The sequence below is a fragment of the Sarcophilus harrisii genome, chromosome 2 (genome assembly GCF_902635505.1).
Source record: "Sarcophilus harrisii chromosome 2, mSarHar1.11, whole genome shotgun sequence".
NCBI classification, from domain to species: domain Eukaryota; kingdom Metazoa; phylum Chordata; class Mammalia; order Dasyuromorphia; family Dasyuridae; genus Sarcophilus; species Sarcophilus harrisii.
Window position 1 is genome coordinate 504,077,630 of NC_045427.1, and position 18,849 is coordinate 504,096,478.

The 18,849-nt window shown below is 38.3% G+C and overlaps 1 protein-coding gene across 3 annotated transcripts in view; it reads right to left on the bottom strand.

Annotated features, from left to right (window-relative positions):
* Positions 1-18,849, bottom strand: part of MYO5C (myosin VC) — a 139,926-nt gene that overhangs the window by 109,733 nt on the left and 11,344 nt on the right. For 2 of the 3 annotated variants that reach the window (XM_031955213.1, XM_031955215.1), the window contains exon 2: positions 5,444-5,554. In XM_031955213.1, the coding sequence (XP_031811073.1) occupies positions 5,444-5,554 (111 nt within the window). Of the gene's footprint in view, positions 1-1,686; positions 1,871-5,443; positions 5,555-18,849 lie in introns of those variants that run through there. The other variant, XM_031955214.1, reaches the window with a different exon arrangement.

Genomic DNA, 18,849 nt, shown 5'->3' on the forward strand with positions numbered 1-18,849 from the left:
GATGTACCTGATGTAAAATTTGGGTTGATATCATACAATGCTCTACAATATACAATATTTTATATATTTCTGAGTTTCTAAACTTTTTGTGTCATCTGTTGACCTCTGCATGACATCTGTGACTTCTGCAAAATTTACCAAAATTTTTCATTTAATTTTTTATGCTGACCTGAAAAAAAAAAAAATATATATATATATATATATTTTCAAAACCATGATAGAGAAAGTCTCACGCAAAAGGGAATTTTGTATTGCACATGTATAAAGACTATGAAATGCTTTTACCTAAAGAAACTTTTTGGCTTATTCCTCTCTGGGACTGTGCTCTTTCAAATCATGGTCAAGCTTGATGATGTCTTTGCTCAGAAAGATTACACTGTCGGCCATTTTCTCTGTAATTCTTAAATTACATTCTAATGCATGAAATTGTGCTAAGCTTCTAGAAGGCAGAGATTTAACACTTCTCTGGAGTTCTTTATGTCTCTCTATACATTTACATCGTCACTTAGCTTTTTGTTCTGGTCATGGGTTTTTTGCTTGTTTATTTGTTTGCTTTAAACTGGCTCTTCCTATCTTTCTCACACTAGAGGTACACTGGCTACTCAGTGATCCCCAATCCACTATTCATCAGCACAGGAGCCTTCATCTGATTCCATTTCTGATGATGGCTGCTTCTTTCCTATTTAGGCAGTCTAGTGGCTCCCTGTCTGAGGGTTCATCAGAATGATGAGTTTAATCAGAATAAGCTTATTAGGACATTTGTTTGGAAGTCCAGAGTTTTAGCAACCCACCATCCTCAGGCTTTCCAGAAAAAATGACTACTGCTGATGTGGGCATGTTAAGCAGTCAGCCACTACTTGTTGGTTAATTGATCAATATGTCCTTAACCCTTTTTTTAATTCATACTATAGTGTTTTGTAATGTCTAGTAATGTTTGTTTTTATATCAAACATTACTCCAACGCTGCTAAACTGGTGGAATGAATAAAAAAAATGATACATACTCAATAATCAATAGCCAGATAATAGATAGTTCTGCTATGGTGTTTATTTCGAAACCACAAATTTGTTCCAATGTGATATCATTCCAGTCACATCCAACTCTTCATAATCCCATTTGGGGTTTTCTTGGCAGAGAGAGACATTGGAGTGGTTTGTCATTTCTTTATCCACCTCATTTTGCAGATGAGGGAACTGAGGCAAAAAGCATTCAGTGACTTGAGCTAAGTGTACAGAATTCCAAAGAAGCATACGTGTATATACATGTACATGTGTGTATGTATATATATATATATGTTTTCTTTCATTTATTTAACAAACATTTACTAATCACCTGTCATATATGGAACTAGATTGTGGGGAAGACAAAATGTAAGCCCTAAGCTCTTATACCATGGCATGAAATATTGCATATATCTATCAGACACAGTTACGGTATTGGCTAGTCTTGATAAGTTGTTTCCCCCCCTTTTGTTATTTTAAATTTTTTGTCAGAAGAGACGACTTGCAAGATAGGGCAAAGGGAAGGATATATTTAAAAAGGAATATAAAGCATAAAAATAATTATCTAAAAGATATAAAATGAGTATAAAAACAAAAGGCATAAGTCAAAAATTGGTAAAAATTTTCAAAAGAACATAATCCCTGCTTATAGTCTAACGGGGGAGGGAAGGTATAAAACTTGTACCTAGAATGTTCGTAGCAGGCTCTCCCCCGACCATGTCCATCCCAACTATGGGGACAGGGAATGTAAATAGCCGAACAGGAGTCAAGATCCGAGGAAAGTTAGAATTAGACAAATGGCGGCTGCTCCATCCCACGCAGTACTCCATCCGGACCTAAGACGGACTTCTGGGCTGTCAAGCTCTGGGACCCAAGCTTCCTAATTTGCCACTCCCCACTCAGGTGTTTCCCACCCCGCCCCTTCTCTGCTCCAGGAGAGGCTCTCACCGGTGCCCTCCGCCCGCCTCCGGGGCATTAGCTAACCCTTACCAAACAGGGGCTGTTCAGGAAAGGTCTACAGCCAGACCTCGCGTTAAGCCTAGGCGAAGAATTCCGCCGGCAATAAGGAAAAGGAGGAAGAGAGAAGGTGGGGGCAGGGGCAAAGAGTAAAAGCCGTTCAGGGCACGCGGATCCCGGATGAGGAACCTCGCTCCCTGCCGGAGCGCGGCACCCTGCCCAGGCCCCGGGGGTGGCGAGCGGCCCGGCCAGGGCCGCAGGCCCCGGGGGTGGCGAGCGGCCCGGCCAGGGCCGCGGACCCCGGGGCCATTGCTCCTGGCCGCGCGGCCAGGGCAGCATTTGCGGCAGCGCCGAGGCACAGTGCCGGCGGCTCTCTGGGACCGCTTGCGGTTCCCGGCAGATGCCGCAGCCGTCGGGCATTTCCCGCTCCGGCTCATGACACGGAGGAGGACACGGAGGGAACGGGTGAGTGACTTGCCCGGGGCGGCGCGGCGCGGCGCGGCTACAAGGGGCCGAGGTCGGATTGGGATGCAGAAGGGGGAGCCTTCCTGACGGAGTGCGGCCGCCCCGCCCCCCAGCGCGTTACTGGGGGCCCAGCTCGGCTCCGGGCGGCCGAGAGCGGGAACAGCAGCGCGAAGGGAGCGGGCAGTGGTGCGGCGGTGAGCGCTTCACAGGTCCTGTCTCACCGCGAGCTCAGCCCCAGGGGGGAGGCTCTTCTTCTCCTCGCCTTACTGCTGAGCAAGCCGAGGCAGCGGGAGACTTCCCGCGAGTCACAGACCAGGAGTACCCGCGCCGGGGGGCCGTCTCCCGGCCCCCGGCCCCCAGCCCCATCCCCTGGGCCGCGCGAAGCGGCTGTCCGCCCCCGGGCGCCCCCAGCCGCTCTCTTGTACTGCAGTTGCCTTCTCCAACCTTTCTTAGAGCGGACGCCCCCTGTCGGGGAGCCCGACCCCGACTCTGGAACGTTAGTTCCATCAAACAACCTGCTTTTGCCTGGACTTCGGCATAGCCGCTCTGATAACATTCACGCGCACGGAGGGGAAAGAGAGCCCGAAAGCTTGGAAGCGCATCCGGAGGCCGGCTCTAGCTCCCCGTCAGCCGCTAGGGGGCGCGTAAGGCCGGGCGGCCCACAGCGCCATCACTTCCTCCTTTCCTGCCGACCAAGCAATTCTGGGGCAGTGGTGCATCTCCCCGCCCCTGCTCCCCCCCAGCAGGTGCCTGCCACTTAGACGCTGCACCCACCGCAGTCAGGCAGCGACGGGCGGAAGGGCCGGGCGTCGGGAAGGACCTTTTAACAGCTGGAAGCGAGAACTTTTCAAAAGTGTGAAAAAAAAAAAAAAAGCGTTTTTGTTATTCCTGACAACGTAAACAAGGGGTTAAGTGAAAGGAGCCGCTTGGCTGCTCGCCATTGGCTGAAGCAAAAAGGCGACGCCCCAGCTGCTGCTTTCCCCACCTCCCGCTGCCCCGGGCCCTGGTGGTCCCGAGCAGGGCCAGGTAAGCAGCTACCTGCCCACGGCCGGAAAGGCGGCGGCTGTTCCGCGGGGCTGCTTCCGGGCCTTCTCAGCCGGGGAAAGATGCTTAACCCACGAGCTGAAATAGCCAAGCACAGAGCCGACCTCGCGGCACGAACAAATGCGGTAGCAGTTCTTCTGGCAAGGCTTGCATTGTCAGCCTTGTCCGGGAGCCTCCACGTCAAGAATGCCCCTGGAAGCTGGAGTTTTCCCCTAGATAAAGAAGCGAGGAAGCTATTGTGGGATCGACCTAGAGGGGAAAATGCATTCAGAATGCCAGTTAAAAAAAAAGAAGGATTGCACATGTTTATCATGTACTGCATTACTTCTCGTCTAGGGGAGAGGGTGGCGGAAGGGAGAGGGGAAATTCGGGATACAAGGTTTTTCAAGAGTGAATATTGAAAGTTATCTATACATATTTTTGAAATTAAAAAGTTAAAAAAAAGCTGTTGGTAGGAAAATAACCAGAGGAATGGATGTCGAGCTTCCTTCCAACTACATGGAACAAAGCTTGGCGTACCATGATCGGTTTTCTTCAAATCCGTGTCTCTGGAGAGACTGGAGAAGGGAAAGCTAAAGGGCAAGCCGCGAGATACAAGAATGGTTTTTGTTATTTTCTTTAACTGGAAACATCATCACAAACCTTTTATTTTCCATGACTACACTCACAAGGACAGGATTACAACATACCTGAGTATTCCGATTTAGCGTGTTCATTTAGCATGGTGCCATGGAAAGAAGGGGAAGGTGAAAGGGAAAAGGAGATAAAGAGAGAGGAAGCAGAAATCTCTCCTTGTATTAGCTTTTAGAATATACTTTATTCTGCCTTTTTTGGTAAAAAATGTTCTGGAATTTGATTGAGACCTCTTCAACTTTGGGTGATGATATGGGTAGACCAGGGTCTATCTATATCATGGATATTTACTCAACTCCCTTTATTTTTAGAATGGGAAATAAAAGATACAAGGGAGAGGGGAGTAATTTACTACAAGAATTTATTATGTTGGAGATAGTCATAAATCATTTTCACATAAATGGAGAGATTTTTCAAGGGATGCGCTTTATTGTGAGTAAAGACATGAATATTTTTCTTTATAACATTGTATTGTGGGTAGCTAAATATAAGTTACCTCTGCACAAAATTCAATGATCTTTAGAAGTTTGAAAAATAAAGGATACAGAAGGACTTAGGCTTTTTACTGCTTTACATGACCTTATTTAAACATCATATTTATTATACCATGAATAATGACTGTTAGGGCTAAAGACCTTTTTTTGTTGTTGTTTGAAATATCGCACTGTCCTCGAGACACTGGACCTATCTTTCCATAAGGAGGTTCAAAATTGGCATTCTCTTGATTAGTCTGTTTTGCCATCTTTTTGCATTGTTTCTATCTTTCCCCCATCATACCAATTCTCATTTTTCTACACTTAGACACATTTTTAACTTATTTTCTTTTCCTTTTCCTTTTTCTTCTCATTTATTTTATTCTCATCTTCCTTCTCCATCTCTTTTTCCTATATCAGCATCTACCTTTCTACCAATCAGTTTCTTTTCCTCTCCTTAAATTTCTTCTGATATTTCCCTCAAAGTTTTTCATCAACCTGCCAACTGAAGGCTAACAATATTATGCCTATGTAACCAAATGATGTGCTTATTTTAAGTGTACTCCAAACATCTTTAAATGTCCAATGGAGTATTATAACTATTATCCCATTATTTGTGGCCTTTGGTGTATTGGATATAATGTTCTTCAGACTACTCAGAAGTAGGTTGAGTATTACTGATGATACTGTTTCCAAGGGATACCATGCTTTGGATTGTAGTATTAGTTCCCACTGACCTGTCACCTTTCCCTACTCCTGAACATTCCTATAGGTCATTCACAATGCTTGGTCCCAGATACCCCTTCCTTGTCTCTAGCCTCCCCCCCCCCCATTTCTTTGTCCATCGTGAAAGAAACAAAGAATACTTACAGATCCATCTTCTAGAAGGAGATGAAGAACTTTATCTCCAACTTTGTAGTCCTTTGCTATTTCAGCAGATTTCCAAACTTCATCAGCGTCAGGTATCCAAACTCTATTGTACTGAACCAGAAGGAGATAAGGCTTATTTATAGTACTTTGTAAATGAAAAGACAGATTGTAAAAAGAGAAGAGTGAAAGGTTTCTCTTCCTACCACATCGAATTCTTTGTTGGGAACACATCAAACCAACTTTGAACAAAATCACAGGCCTAGACTGTTTTATTATTCCTTTGTACCCATATGAGTATTTTTAGAGTTTTTCCAATTCAACACAGGGAAATAGTGTGGCAGAATATGAGTGATCTCTTTCTTTTTCTTGCTTCCACCTCTTCCCTTCTCTCTCTTTCTCTGGGTTTCTCTTTTTTCTCTCTCTCTCTCTCTCTCACACACACACACACACACACACACACACACACACACACACTTTTGGACAATTCTAATTGGGTCATGGGTCAGTCTCTTTGCAATTTCTATACAATGGTCCTTACTTTTCTTTCAACGGACAAGCAGGGCCACTGTGTAATTCCCTCATTCCCCAAAACATATTTTAAAATTTTAGAAGATAACTTTCTTATTTACTCCATACTATGGGCTAATTTCCAATCATAATACAATTGACCTTCCTAGGAGTTGTTCCAGGTGTTCAATACCCTTCCTAAAATGTGATATCGAGACAAAAAAAAATTATTCCAGGGGCTGTTTGACTTAAACATGCCCAATGAACTGAATTTTTATCTTGTACTGAAATTGCTCATTCAAAGGTAACCAATTGTTTCTTATTTTCTAAATCCAATGGCCATTTCTCAGACCCCAACTTTCTGGTCCTACTTTCTCTTGGTTCCCCTTCTACTTATATGATTACTTCTTAGGCATCCACCTTTCTGGCTCATCATTGCCAACATGCCCACTAACTATGGGTATATACTAAGGCCCTCTTGCACCTCTTTTTGTCTATCCTCCTCACAGGGAGACTTGGTTAGCTTTGAAGCATTCAATTAACCATCTCTAAAACTTCTTACCTGCTGAGAACTAATGACATATGAGTGCAAATTGAAGTATAATTTTCTCACAAAAAAGGTGTGTGTATGTGTGTGTGTGTGTGTGTGTGTGTGTGTGTGTATGTTAATTATCATCTCAAGATAGGTGATTAGGTTTTAAAATAAAAAAAGTTTTAATTTTAAAGTTTTAAAATAAATAAATATATAAAATATAAATTTATATATAAATATATAAAATATAAAAGTTTTAAAAAGTTTTTAAATAAAAATGGAAGAACCTTGAACAGAAATAGGAAAATTGGAAAAAAGAATGGATTTGGGAAGAAGTTAAGTTCTGTTTTGTACATTGAGTTTGAAATGTTGCAAGGATAGCTGATTAATTTGTCAGCTGGGGATGTGAAAATGGGAAAGGTTCTACATGTGCAAAAATATTTACAGTGGTACTTTTCCTAGTGGCAAAATATCAAAAATTAAGGGGATGCCCATCATTTGGGGAATGGATTAACAAGCTGTGTTATATGAATGGAATAAATACAATTATGCAATAAGAAATGATGAATAGGCAGATTTGAGAAAAACTTTCTCCAGTCCAGTCTCTGAAAAGTTGTTAAAATAAACTTACTAAAACACAAATCTGACCATTTCTTTACTCAAGAAGCTGAAGTGGTTGGTTCCCTACATTTTTTTTTAGCATAAAATACAAATTCTTCAGTTTGACATTTAAAGATCTTGCACAATCTGACTCCAGCCTATGTTTCTAGGATTACTTGATATTCCTCCCCTTAATGAATTTTTCTAGCCAAACTGGTCTGTTTGCTGTTCCCTGAACTAAGCTTTCCTTCTCCTAACACAATGCCTTTGCAACAGCTGTCGCATGTGGTTGGGATGATTGCCTCTTAACCCCTAATCTCTTCAAACACCTAGCCTCCTTCTTTTAGGCTTCAGCTCATGGACAAGCACTGATGGGAATCCTTTCCTGTTTGTCCTACGATTAATGCTTGTTGGATGGGGTTGAAAATTTTTGTTGAGTTGAAAAGTGGGAAAAAGGATTAAGCACTGCCAAGTAATCTTTCAGCTACTTTGTTCTACCAGTGCTAAGCACCAGTTCCCAATCCCCAATCAATTAAAGGGAATGGAGAATTCTGCCCTAGTAAGCAGTAATCCTCACTATCATTACTGAAATTTGTCAACAAAACTGAATGTGCTACTGAATAAGACTTTATAACTTTTAATTTCCCCCTTCCCAATTCCATAAAACAATAAATAATCAGTAAACATTATGAAATACCTACTATGTTCAAGGCATTGTGCTTGGTGCTGGAAATACAAAAGAAATAAAAATGAAAGCTCCAGTTGCCTTTGAGGAGCAGGGGAAATGTGTAACAGGATTAAACAGGGTTTGACTATATTTATTTATGCATCACACCTTAACCTGCTACTGGATTTATTCTCGTATTTAATCTTATTTCTTTGAACTATCAACATGTTTATGTATTTCCTCATCCAGTTAATAAAAGTTCCACATCTCTCTCAATTAATTTTAGAGTCTCATCCCAGTTCATCAAATATTGAGTAATCTTGAGAAGCCGTCTATTCATATTTTATATTAAGGTTCTTAATCTCCTAGGACTAAAAAGTATTAAAGTTACTGAATATGCAATTCAGTTGACTAACAATGAAATAAACAATAAAAACAAAGACATCATTATTTAGAATATTTTAGTAATAAGCCAAAGTCCTTTCATCACTCTTGCAGGTCCCATACCATTTAGTTCACTCAGGATAACAAATTAAGTCTAGTTACAAGAATCTTCTTCCATTCTCTTTATGCGATAAAAGTTATAATGGTTTCATAAGAAGTTGCCGTCATTCTCTTTCTTTGTACCTTATTCAGACATTCTTCTAGACAGAAGAGAAAAACTAGCTCTTCTCAAATGACCCTCCATAGAATAGCAGTTAAAGTGTTACTTCATGATGGGACACCCAATCTAAAAGACATAGTTAACATCATCTATAATCTCTCTGTGGAAAAACTATTAAGACCAGCATTAAATTTTTCCCTGTGGTCAAAAATTGTTGCATTTCCCCTGAAAATTACTTGAAATTACTTCAGATCCACATATTTTTACACAATATATAAATCATAGTGCAAAACACCATTTGGTAAGCTTCTTTAATAAAGAGGAAAACCACTAACAATAAAAATAGTTAAATATAATAAAGTAACAACACTAGCAATAGTAATAAGTGAAATAAAGTATTGGGGAGGAAAGGAAAAAAGAAAAAAAAGATTAATATGATAACTTTCTTAGATATTTAAAAAGATCAATAAGTTGTGATTTGCAATTTCATATACCATCATTATTTTAATTGTACAATCTTATGGAAATGCTTGTTTTATTCCATAAATTTAAAATTAAATTTAAAAAAAGATGCATAGCACTCCATTTATATATTTGAATGTACAAAGCAACACTGGATATAATTAATTATCAGAAACATCTGGCTGCATAAGCAATCACTTCTCTAGTTTCTCTTGTAATATCCTCTATTAGTCTAGTCAGAGATGAAATGTCCTGAATGAAAGGTCCTGGTACCTTTGTGACCTGCTGACAATTCTGTATGTATGTTTCCATTACCTGTTAGTAAGTGTGGACTAATAATTCTATCAACTTTATAAATTATCTTTTTTTCTCAATAAGTCCATAAAAAGGAAATTTTAGATAGGAAATATGCTGCTTATAGTTCAGGATTCTCTTCAAAATTCAATAATATTTATATTCAACAAATTCCAGTGACTTCCTATTACCTCCAGAAACAAATCTAAAATCCTGCATTTCACTTTTAAAGCCTTTTACAAGCAACTCTTTCCTGCCTTTTCAATCTTCTTACCCTTACTCCTCTCGATGTATTCTATGACCCAGCGATACTGGCCATCTTTCTGTTCCCCACATACAATGCTCTTCTGATCCCCATGCTTGAAGTGCCTTCCCTCTTCACCTCCACTTTCTGGATTCCTTCAAATCACAATTCTCCATAAGGGGAAAAGGCCTTCCCCTTCCCCCAGCCACATTTGTTGGTGCTTTTCCTCTGAGATTATCTCCCACTTGTACTATATATATGTCTGATATAAAGATGCTCATTCACATGTTGTCTGCTCGATTTGAATGTGAGCTCATTGAAGTTAGTCACTGTTTTTCCTTTCTTTGTATGCTCAACCCTTAAGAGAATACCTGTATAATAAGTTTAATAAATGATTAATGATTGACCAATTAGGCTGGTGTTCACCTCAATTCTAGCCAATTTTTTCTGGTTTCTGTACATAATGTCTTCCTCATTAGATGTTTTACTTTCTTAGCCATTATCTAATTCAGAGAGCTTACTTATATAGCTGGTAGTTATTATATTTTTCCTAAAGTTGCTAAACCTCTGGCTCATACTTTTCTCTTACTCCTCAGGGAGTTCAATTAACTCTCCTCTGGGCAATAGACAACTTCTATGACTTGTTTAATATAAGAATCCTATCACTTGCTAGTGTTATTCTTTACAGCAGCACATTGTCCATTCTCTCAACAACTTCAAAAGTAGTATCTCCCGATGTAAGAACATATAGAATAAATACAAAATTAATAAGAGGCAGTTTGAGCAGGCAGGTTATATTAGTATGTGAGGGAATCAGGAAAGGCTTCTTGTATAAAGTGTTGACTGAGTTGTGTTGAAGGAAAGAAGGGGTTACAGAAAGTAGAAGTTAGACCTTTCAGATTGGCTAAGGCACAGGAAAAGATAATAATAAATGTTGGGATAGGAGAAAACTGGAGCATTAATGGATTGTTGGTGGAGCTATGAACTGATCAAACTATTCTGGGGAGCAGCATGGAATTATGTCCAAAGGGCTATCAAACTGTGCATACTCTTTGACCCAGAAGTATTACTACTGGGCTTATATCACAAAGAAATATTTAATAAGGGAAAGGGACCCACATGTGCAAAATGTTTGTGGCAGCCCTTTGTAGTGGCCAGAAACTGGAAACTGAGTGGATGCCCATCAATTGGAGAATGACTGAATAAATTGTGGTATATGAATGTCATGGAATATTATTGTTCTGTAAGAAATGACCAGCAGCATGATTTCAGAAAAGTCTGGAGAGACTTACATGAACTGATGCTGAGTGAAATGAGCAGAACCAGCAGATCATTATACACAGCAACAACAAGATTGTGTGATGATCAACTATGATGAACTTGACACTTTTCAACAATGAGATGATTCAAGGCAATTCCAATAGATTTAGGATGGAAAGTGCCATCCACATCCAGACAGAGAGAAATGTGGAGACTGAATTGAAGCAAAGTATTTTCACCTTTTTTGTCTATTTTTTTCCTTGCTTGTGGTTTTTCCCTTTTGGTCGGATTTTTCATGTATAACATGACTAATATGGAAATATGTTTAGAAGGATTGCATTATTTAACCTATATGAGATTGCTTGTTGTCTTGAGGAGGGGGGAAGTAAGGAAGGGAGGGAGAAAAATTTGGAACACAAAGTCTGATAAAAATGAATGTTGAAAACTACCTTTACACTGACTTGGAAAAATAAAATACTATTGAGGAGAAAAAAAAGAAAGGGAAAGTTAAAACAAAATTGGGAGATGGAGTACTCTAAAAGAAGGTCAAAGCTCAATTTGACTAGACTATAGATTGAAATCAATCTGTCAAACAACAAACATTGACTATTATATGCCAGCTACTATACTAAATGCCAGAAATACAAAGCAAAAGCTCCTTTTCTTAAGGAGGTAACAGCCTAATAAGGGAGAGAAAATGCAAATAATTATGTGTAAACAAGATATAACCAGAATAAATAGGAGATGGTTAACAGAGGGAAAACATGAAAGAAAATGATTAGGAAAGCTTTCTTTTAGAAGGGGATAGATAGCCAGGATTTGAAGTCAGAAAAACCAGGAGAAGAAGATGTGAACAGCCGATGATAAAATGAATGAAAAGGTTAGATTGGGATAATTGTGATGAAATATTTTACAAATCCAATAAAATTAATGTTTTACTCTAGAAACAATAAGGAGCTACTGGAGTTTTTTGAGGAGAGAACAAAAAGGAGGTCAGATTCAGGAATATAATGTTAGTAACACCTGTGTAGAGGGTGGATCGGGATAAGGAAAGACTTAAAGAGGGGAGACCAAATAATAGATCATTTCAATAGTTCAGGATAGAGGTGATGAGGTCCTACAATAGGCAGTGGCTAGGCAGGTGTGACACTCTGTTCAAGGGACTAGGGACATGAGGAAGTGGAGCAGCTTCTTGTAGTTGTCAAGGTTAGAGAAAACACCAAAGCAGTCTTAGTCCTGCAGTTTAGTCCTAACCCCTGTCAAAGACTGAAGCAAAAGGTTACAGATTCCAACTCATTTAGAAACGACCCAAAACAGGACTTATGATGATGACACAACCAAAAGATGATTAAATTTTGCTACTGAGGTCCACAGTTCTCGCCCACAGATTTTATTTTTGCTGAGGCAAGTGGGATTAAGTGATTGCCCAAGATCACACAGCTAGGAGGTGTTAAGTGTCTGAGGCCACATTAGAACTCAGGTCCTCCTGACTTCAGGGCTGGGGCTCCATCCACTGCCCACCTCGCTGCCCCTTACCCATAGATTTTCAACCACTTGCTCCACAGCAATTCAGGGTTCTTTAGCTTTTGGGGAAAAAATATCATACAGTCATAAAGTTAGATATTTGTCCCATGGTCCGTGAAATGGTACTTTTAGACGAGTATACTCAAGAAGAGAGGTAATAAATGTGCACGTAGGGATAAGAGAAAAAGAGAAAAGTGAATTTTTTTAAAGCTACACTTCAGTCTGCAGTCTGATGCTATCAGTTCTTTGGTTATGGAAAGCATTTTTCATCATAAGTTCTTTAGAGTTATCTTGGATCATTGCATTGCTGAGAATGGTTATGTCATTCACATATCTTGCAATATTGCTGTTACTTTGCACACAGTACATTTCACTTTGCATCAGCTCAGGTAAATATTTCCAGGTTTTTCTGAGAGCAAATTCCTTATCATTTCTTATAGCCAATAGTATTTCGTCATAATCACATGCCACAATTTGTTCAACCTTTCCCCAAATGATGGGTATCCCCTCGATGTCCAATTCTTTGATCCAATAAGAGCTGCTATAAAAACTTTTGTACATATAGGTCCCTTTCCTTTTTGTTTTTTATCTTTTTTGGGATATAGACCTAGTAATGGTCAAAGGGTATACATGGCCCTTTGGATATAGTTCCAAATTGCTCTGCAGAATGGTTGAATCAGTTCACAATTCTACCAACATTTCTGCAATGTTCCATTTTCTCTCGTCCCCTCCACCACTTGTCCTCCTCCTTTTCTGTCCTCCTAATCTAATGGGTAAAATAATAAGTATGAGGTAGCACCTCAGAATTGTTTTAATTTGCATTTCTCCATCAATAGTGAGTTAAGACATTTCAGAAAAAAAGTATTCTTGACAAATATTTCTGACTGTATTTATTTACTCCTTCCCACCCAGAAATGTGATGATTTCATCGTGGTGTTTACAAAATGTATGCTTCTGAGGTTAACGTATGAATCATTATTTACCTATTTTTATATAAATGCATAGACTTCTGAAAACTGAAATAGAAGCCTTATCATTGAATAAATATTTACAGATACTTTCTATTGGAAGACCTCTGACTAAATCCCATAGATGTTCCATAGAGAAATAAAAATTCAGGCTCTGCCCTATAGGAGTTTACAATCTAGTTTATAAATAGAAGGCTTAGCAAGTTTATACAAAAATTATATCAGAAAGGGGGGGGGATAATTTTTAAATTAAATTTATTTTTGTTACATCTTAAGTTCCCTCCTTTCTTCCCCACCCTCTACTAGAGAAAACCACCATTTGACATATATATATATTACTGTTATTGTATGATGTTGTCTTGGTTTTGTTCCTTTTACTTTTTTATATATATATATATATATATATATATACGTATACATAAAGAGATAAGTAAAATTATACAATGCAAACTTCTAATTATCAGTTCTTTCTCTGAAAGTAGCATCTTCATTCATAGTTCCTTTGTAGTTGAACTGAATATTTATAATGGTAAAAATAGCTTAATTGGTCACAGTTATTCTTCAAACAATATTACTGTTATTGTATGATGTTCTCTTGGTTCTGTTCATTTTACTCTTCATTATTTCATGCCAGTCTTTCCAAATTTTCCCATCTAGAACCAAACTGCTCATCATTTTTTGTAACACTGTAGTATTCTATGACAATCATATGACACCACTTTCTTTTTTAGCTATTCTTCCACTGATGGGCATACTCTCAATTTCCAGTTCTTTGCCACCACAAAGAGAGGTGCTATAAATATTTTAGAACATATAGGTTTCTTTTTTCCTGATCACTTTGGAAAATAGACTTAATAGTGGTATTGCTAAATTAAAGGGTATAGGCAGTTTTATAATTCTTTGGGCATAATTCCAGATTGTTCTCCAAAGTGGTTGGATCAATTTACAATTCCAATAATGTAGTAGTGTTCCAATTTTCCTATATCCTCTCCAACATTTATCATTTTCTCCTTCTGTCATTTTAGCCAGTCTGATAGGTATGAAGATGATATCTCAAAGTTGTTTCAATTTGCATTTCTCTTATCAATAATGATTTAAAGCATTTCCATATGATTATAGCTTTGATTTTTTCATTGAAAAGCTGCTGTTCCAATGAGATGAACCAAATCAGTTCCAATGGAGCAGTAATGAACTGAACCAGCTACAGCCAGAGAAAGAACTCTGGGAGATGACTAAGTAAACCATTACATTGAATTCCCAATCCTTATATTTTTGCCCACCTGCATTTTGGATTTCCTTCACAGGCTAATTGTACAATATTTCAGAGTCTGATTCTTTTTGTACAGCAAAATAACGGCTTGGTCATTTATACTTATTGTGTATCTAATTTATACTTTAATATATTTAACATCTACTGGTCATCCTACCATCTGGGAGAGGGAGTGGAGGAAAGGAGGGGAAAAATTGGAACAAAAGGTTTGGCAATTGTCAATGCTGTAAAATTACCATATAACTTGTAAATAAAAAGCTATTATTAAATTATATCTTTCCAAGTTAAAAAAAAAAGAAAAGCTGCTGTTCATAATTTTTGATATTTATCATTTGGGGAATGACTTCTATTCTTATAAATCTGACAAAGTTCACTATATTTTTATATTCAAGAAATTAATTTCTCCCCTAATTTTCTGCTTTCCTTTTAATCTTAGCTTCATTAGGTTTATCTTTTTAAATGGAATGTAATAAAACATCCATTCTACTTCTTATAATGCTCTCTATCTCTTGTTTTATTCATAAGTTCTTCTCCTATCCATAAGTCTAATAGATACTAAGTTCCATGTTCTTCTGCATTACTTCTGATATCTCCCTCTGTATCTAAATCATGTATCTATCTTGACCTTATCTTGGTAAATGGAGTAAGATACTGGTCCATATCTAGTTTCTGTCAGATTGCTTTCTAAGAAAAAAAAAAGTTAAAAATCACTGCCTTAAATTGTTGAGACTAATATGACATTTTAAAAAAGCAGAATCTTAGTGTTTTATCTGATATTTTCTTTTTATTTCTAGCACAACCACCTTCCTCCCCCACCTGTATTTTAGTTGGTATAGGACAGAGGTGTCCAACCTGCCCCCTTTTGTGTACAACATTCTTAAGCTCTGATGAACTAGATTAAAATGAAGTTCCTATCTGATTTTAATGTGTTGATATATTAATTTTTATATTTGTATACATATATATAGGTGTATGTACACGTGTATATACACACAAATATATACATATATGTATGTATCTATGTAGATAGATAAGTGTGTAAAACCGTGTGGTTTTCCAAGTCTATATTGGTCCACAGGGATCCCAATGTCTGCTCCTGCCTCCATTTCTAGTTTAATTTGACACCACTGGTTTGGGGAGCCCCTAGTGAAAAGCTCTCTCTATCCATACTGATCACATCCCCTAGAAAGGTTAAGACATTAAGGGGCACTGCCCACAGCCAGGATGGGTCAGAGATGTATCTAAACCTATCAGTAGATATCAGAGGTTGGACAGAGTCCAAGTCTTCCTGACATTAAACGGGCTCACTTCTGCTCCCACTCAATGGGCCTTTCTAATCCACAAAAAGGAGCTTCATTCCTGTCATTGCCACGGTTCCTTCTTCCTCCCCATCTTCCCAGGACAAATGATGGGGCAAGTGAATTTTCTCATCTCCTGAACCAAAAACTGGCTATGTTAAATATCAAAAAACCCCATAACCCTGCTCAAGAAACTCTATTGGTTCCCTATTGTCTGTGGGATCGGATATACAAAGCTCTGGCCTTCAGAGCCCATTGTAACTGGCCCCCTCCTGTTTTCAGCTTTCTATATCGATCTTTGATCCAGTGGCACTGGTCTGGTGGCCCGTTCATGAATGGGTCTCTCAGCTCTGGGCATTTTCTCTGTCCATCCCCCATGGCCAGAACATTCCAACAACTGACCTTCTGGCTTCCTTTAAAATCCAAACAAAATCCTACCTGCTATAGGAAACTTTCCCAGACCCTCTTAATTCTCAAGCCTTCCCTCTATTACTTCCTATTTAATGTGTATATATCTTGTTTATACTTACTTGTTTGCATGTTGTCTCCTTCATTAAATTGCAAAACTCCTCGAGTTTTAAGGACTTATTCTTTCTTTTTTTTTTTTTTTTTTTTTTTTTTTTTTTTTTTTTTTGGTATGCTCAGTGCTTAGCACAGTGCTGAGAACATGGTAGCCTCTTAATAAATGCTTATTGATTGATTAACTACTGACTGTGTAACTATGGGAGCCACTTAACTTCTCTTAATCTTCATTTTCCACATCAATAAAATGAGGGGGTTGTACCCAGTGACCTCTACAATCCCTTTCACTTCTAAATCTCTGCTCTCATCATTCCCATTTCTCCTTCACTAAAACGGAGTATATGGAAAAGCAGGGACCATTTTTGATTACTACTACTATAATGACCACACTGTGTGGTTTTTCCTATGTCATTTTTTCACATACTAATATCAATTAAATTTCATAGATATTCACTAAGTACCAACTGTCTATCAGAAACATGTTTTAAGTGCATGAATTAAAGACAAAAATGCTTAAGTCACTACCTTTAAGGAGCTTATCTTTTAATGGTGCATAGCTTAGATATGTAAGCAAATAACTAAATCCAAAATACATACAAAATAAATATGAATAATTTTGAGGGCTGCTTACAAAAAAACTAACAGGGGAGATCAGGACAATAAAAGAATTCACTTCAGAAAGATCAAATTAGAATCATAGCATTTCAGGGCAATATTGAAATAATTAACTGAACTTCATCAGAACTATTTTTAAAGAATCATTTCCCTCAGTGGACTCAGCTGAATCTTGCAGCTGTATATATCAAAGAGAAATGGATTTCTAAAACCACAGATTGACTTTAAAAAACCACAAATTAAAATTATCTATGTTGTAAAAAAAATAATTTCTCCATTTTAAAACAATGATCAAACACTTTGCTAATTTAAAAAAAATTCACATTCCATGGACATGACAGACTCTTTTCTTTTGGCGTCTCAATTTCCTTATTTGTAAAATTAAAGAGATGAACTAGATGGTCTTTATGTTTCCTCTTTACTTTACAATTCTCTTTTAAAAATAAAGATATTTTCACTTACTTATACATCTATATAGGTTTAACTCAGTTCATGATGTGTGGGTTGCCAGCTTACTAATGATTGAAAAGCTCTCTGAAAAGAAGGACTAACATAGAAAAAATGGTGTAGGCAATTTTAGTTGCCAGAGAGATTAAAAATATGCCTTGACTATTCTATTACATCAGAGTAATTTATCAAGTCATATGAAAAACAATCCCACCACTAACAATCAATCATATTTGCCATCTACTAAAGCAGCACAATCCTTCCTGAAGTATGCTTGGGACAGAGAAATTCTTATTCCTAATGGATAACAACTTTTAGCTGCAAGAAATAGATTTTTCCAACTATTCAGGGCTTCAAAACAGCTATTATTCATTTGAAGACTATTTTAATTCTTATTCACATCCGCTAATTCAATAACAATATAGAAAAAAAATCAAGCTTTATTATGTACAAGAAACACATGGATATAATTTTAAAATACAATAGATATTATTTAAGCAAGAATATAAAACTCTTCCTCTTGGAAGAGAATCCAGCTGCAGCATTCCACCCAGCCAAGCTCTGTCCTGACACACTCTTAGATCCTCTAATTCCCATTCAAATCCATGTCCATATTCATCTGTTTCTCTCATCATCCATCTGTGCTTCAGGCTTATATATATATTCTAAGAAACAGTATAGTCAGAATCAGTCCCCATTTCTACTTCTCAGAGTTGACAGCTTATTTAAATATGTCAGGCTGGAGCTACTGAAATCTCAGACTGAATCTTCTCATCTTTTTCCTTTTTTCCTGCTCTTCTTGATGGGCCAGAAAGAGCACTGGTAGCTATTTTCTGTCTAGTTCTATGAATAGTGCAGGAGGCTATGGGGACCTGCTGCTGGCCATTTGGTGATCTGCCACGGAAAGCATTTGGTGTTCTGGTGAAATACTCTGAGTGGTCCCTCAGCCCTCACCTGGAGCGAGGGTGTGGGATGCTGCATCTGTTTAAAGACTAGGCTGACACTCTCTTGGCTCCTCTACTGGAGGAAGCAGGATGTGACTCTTGGATGGAGAAGACCGAGTCCGACTTATCTTAGGTTCACAGTGAATATGTGTCAGGTAGGAATGGCGGATTTATATGAACGAGATTTTGTGGCTCATTCTGGCTGCTTTGAACCTCTTGTGAGAACTTGAAAGGTCTAAGAAGTGATTGCATGTGGGTGGCAGAAGCTCCTGCGGGTGAGGAGGAAGAAAGAGAGAGAAAACAAAAGAGCCAGAGAAACTGGGGCAGATAGAGGGCACCTCCAGACTCCCACATTATGACAATGCTCATCTGCGTTTCTTGACAAACAACTGTCTCTCTTTGAGAACAGTGAGAAAAATTCACAGGAGTTTCTCTCTCCCATTCTCCTTCCTTTTGCTTATTTAACTGGCGTCCATTGTGATTTGTTCTTATGTCTTTTGTTTTATTATTTTAATCCCGTTTTTCTTTTCACATAAAAACTGTGGTCTATCCAGACATGTTCATTTTTCATTGTGTCCTGATCACAGTTAGTATCCAACTGGGGTAAAGTTCTGACTATTCCAATTACATACAAGTAAACTGGCTAGG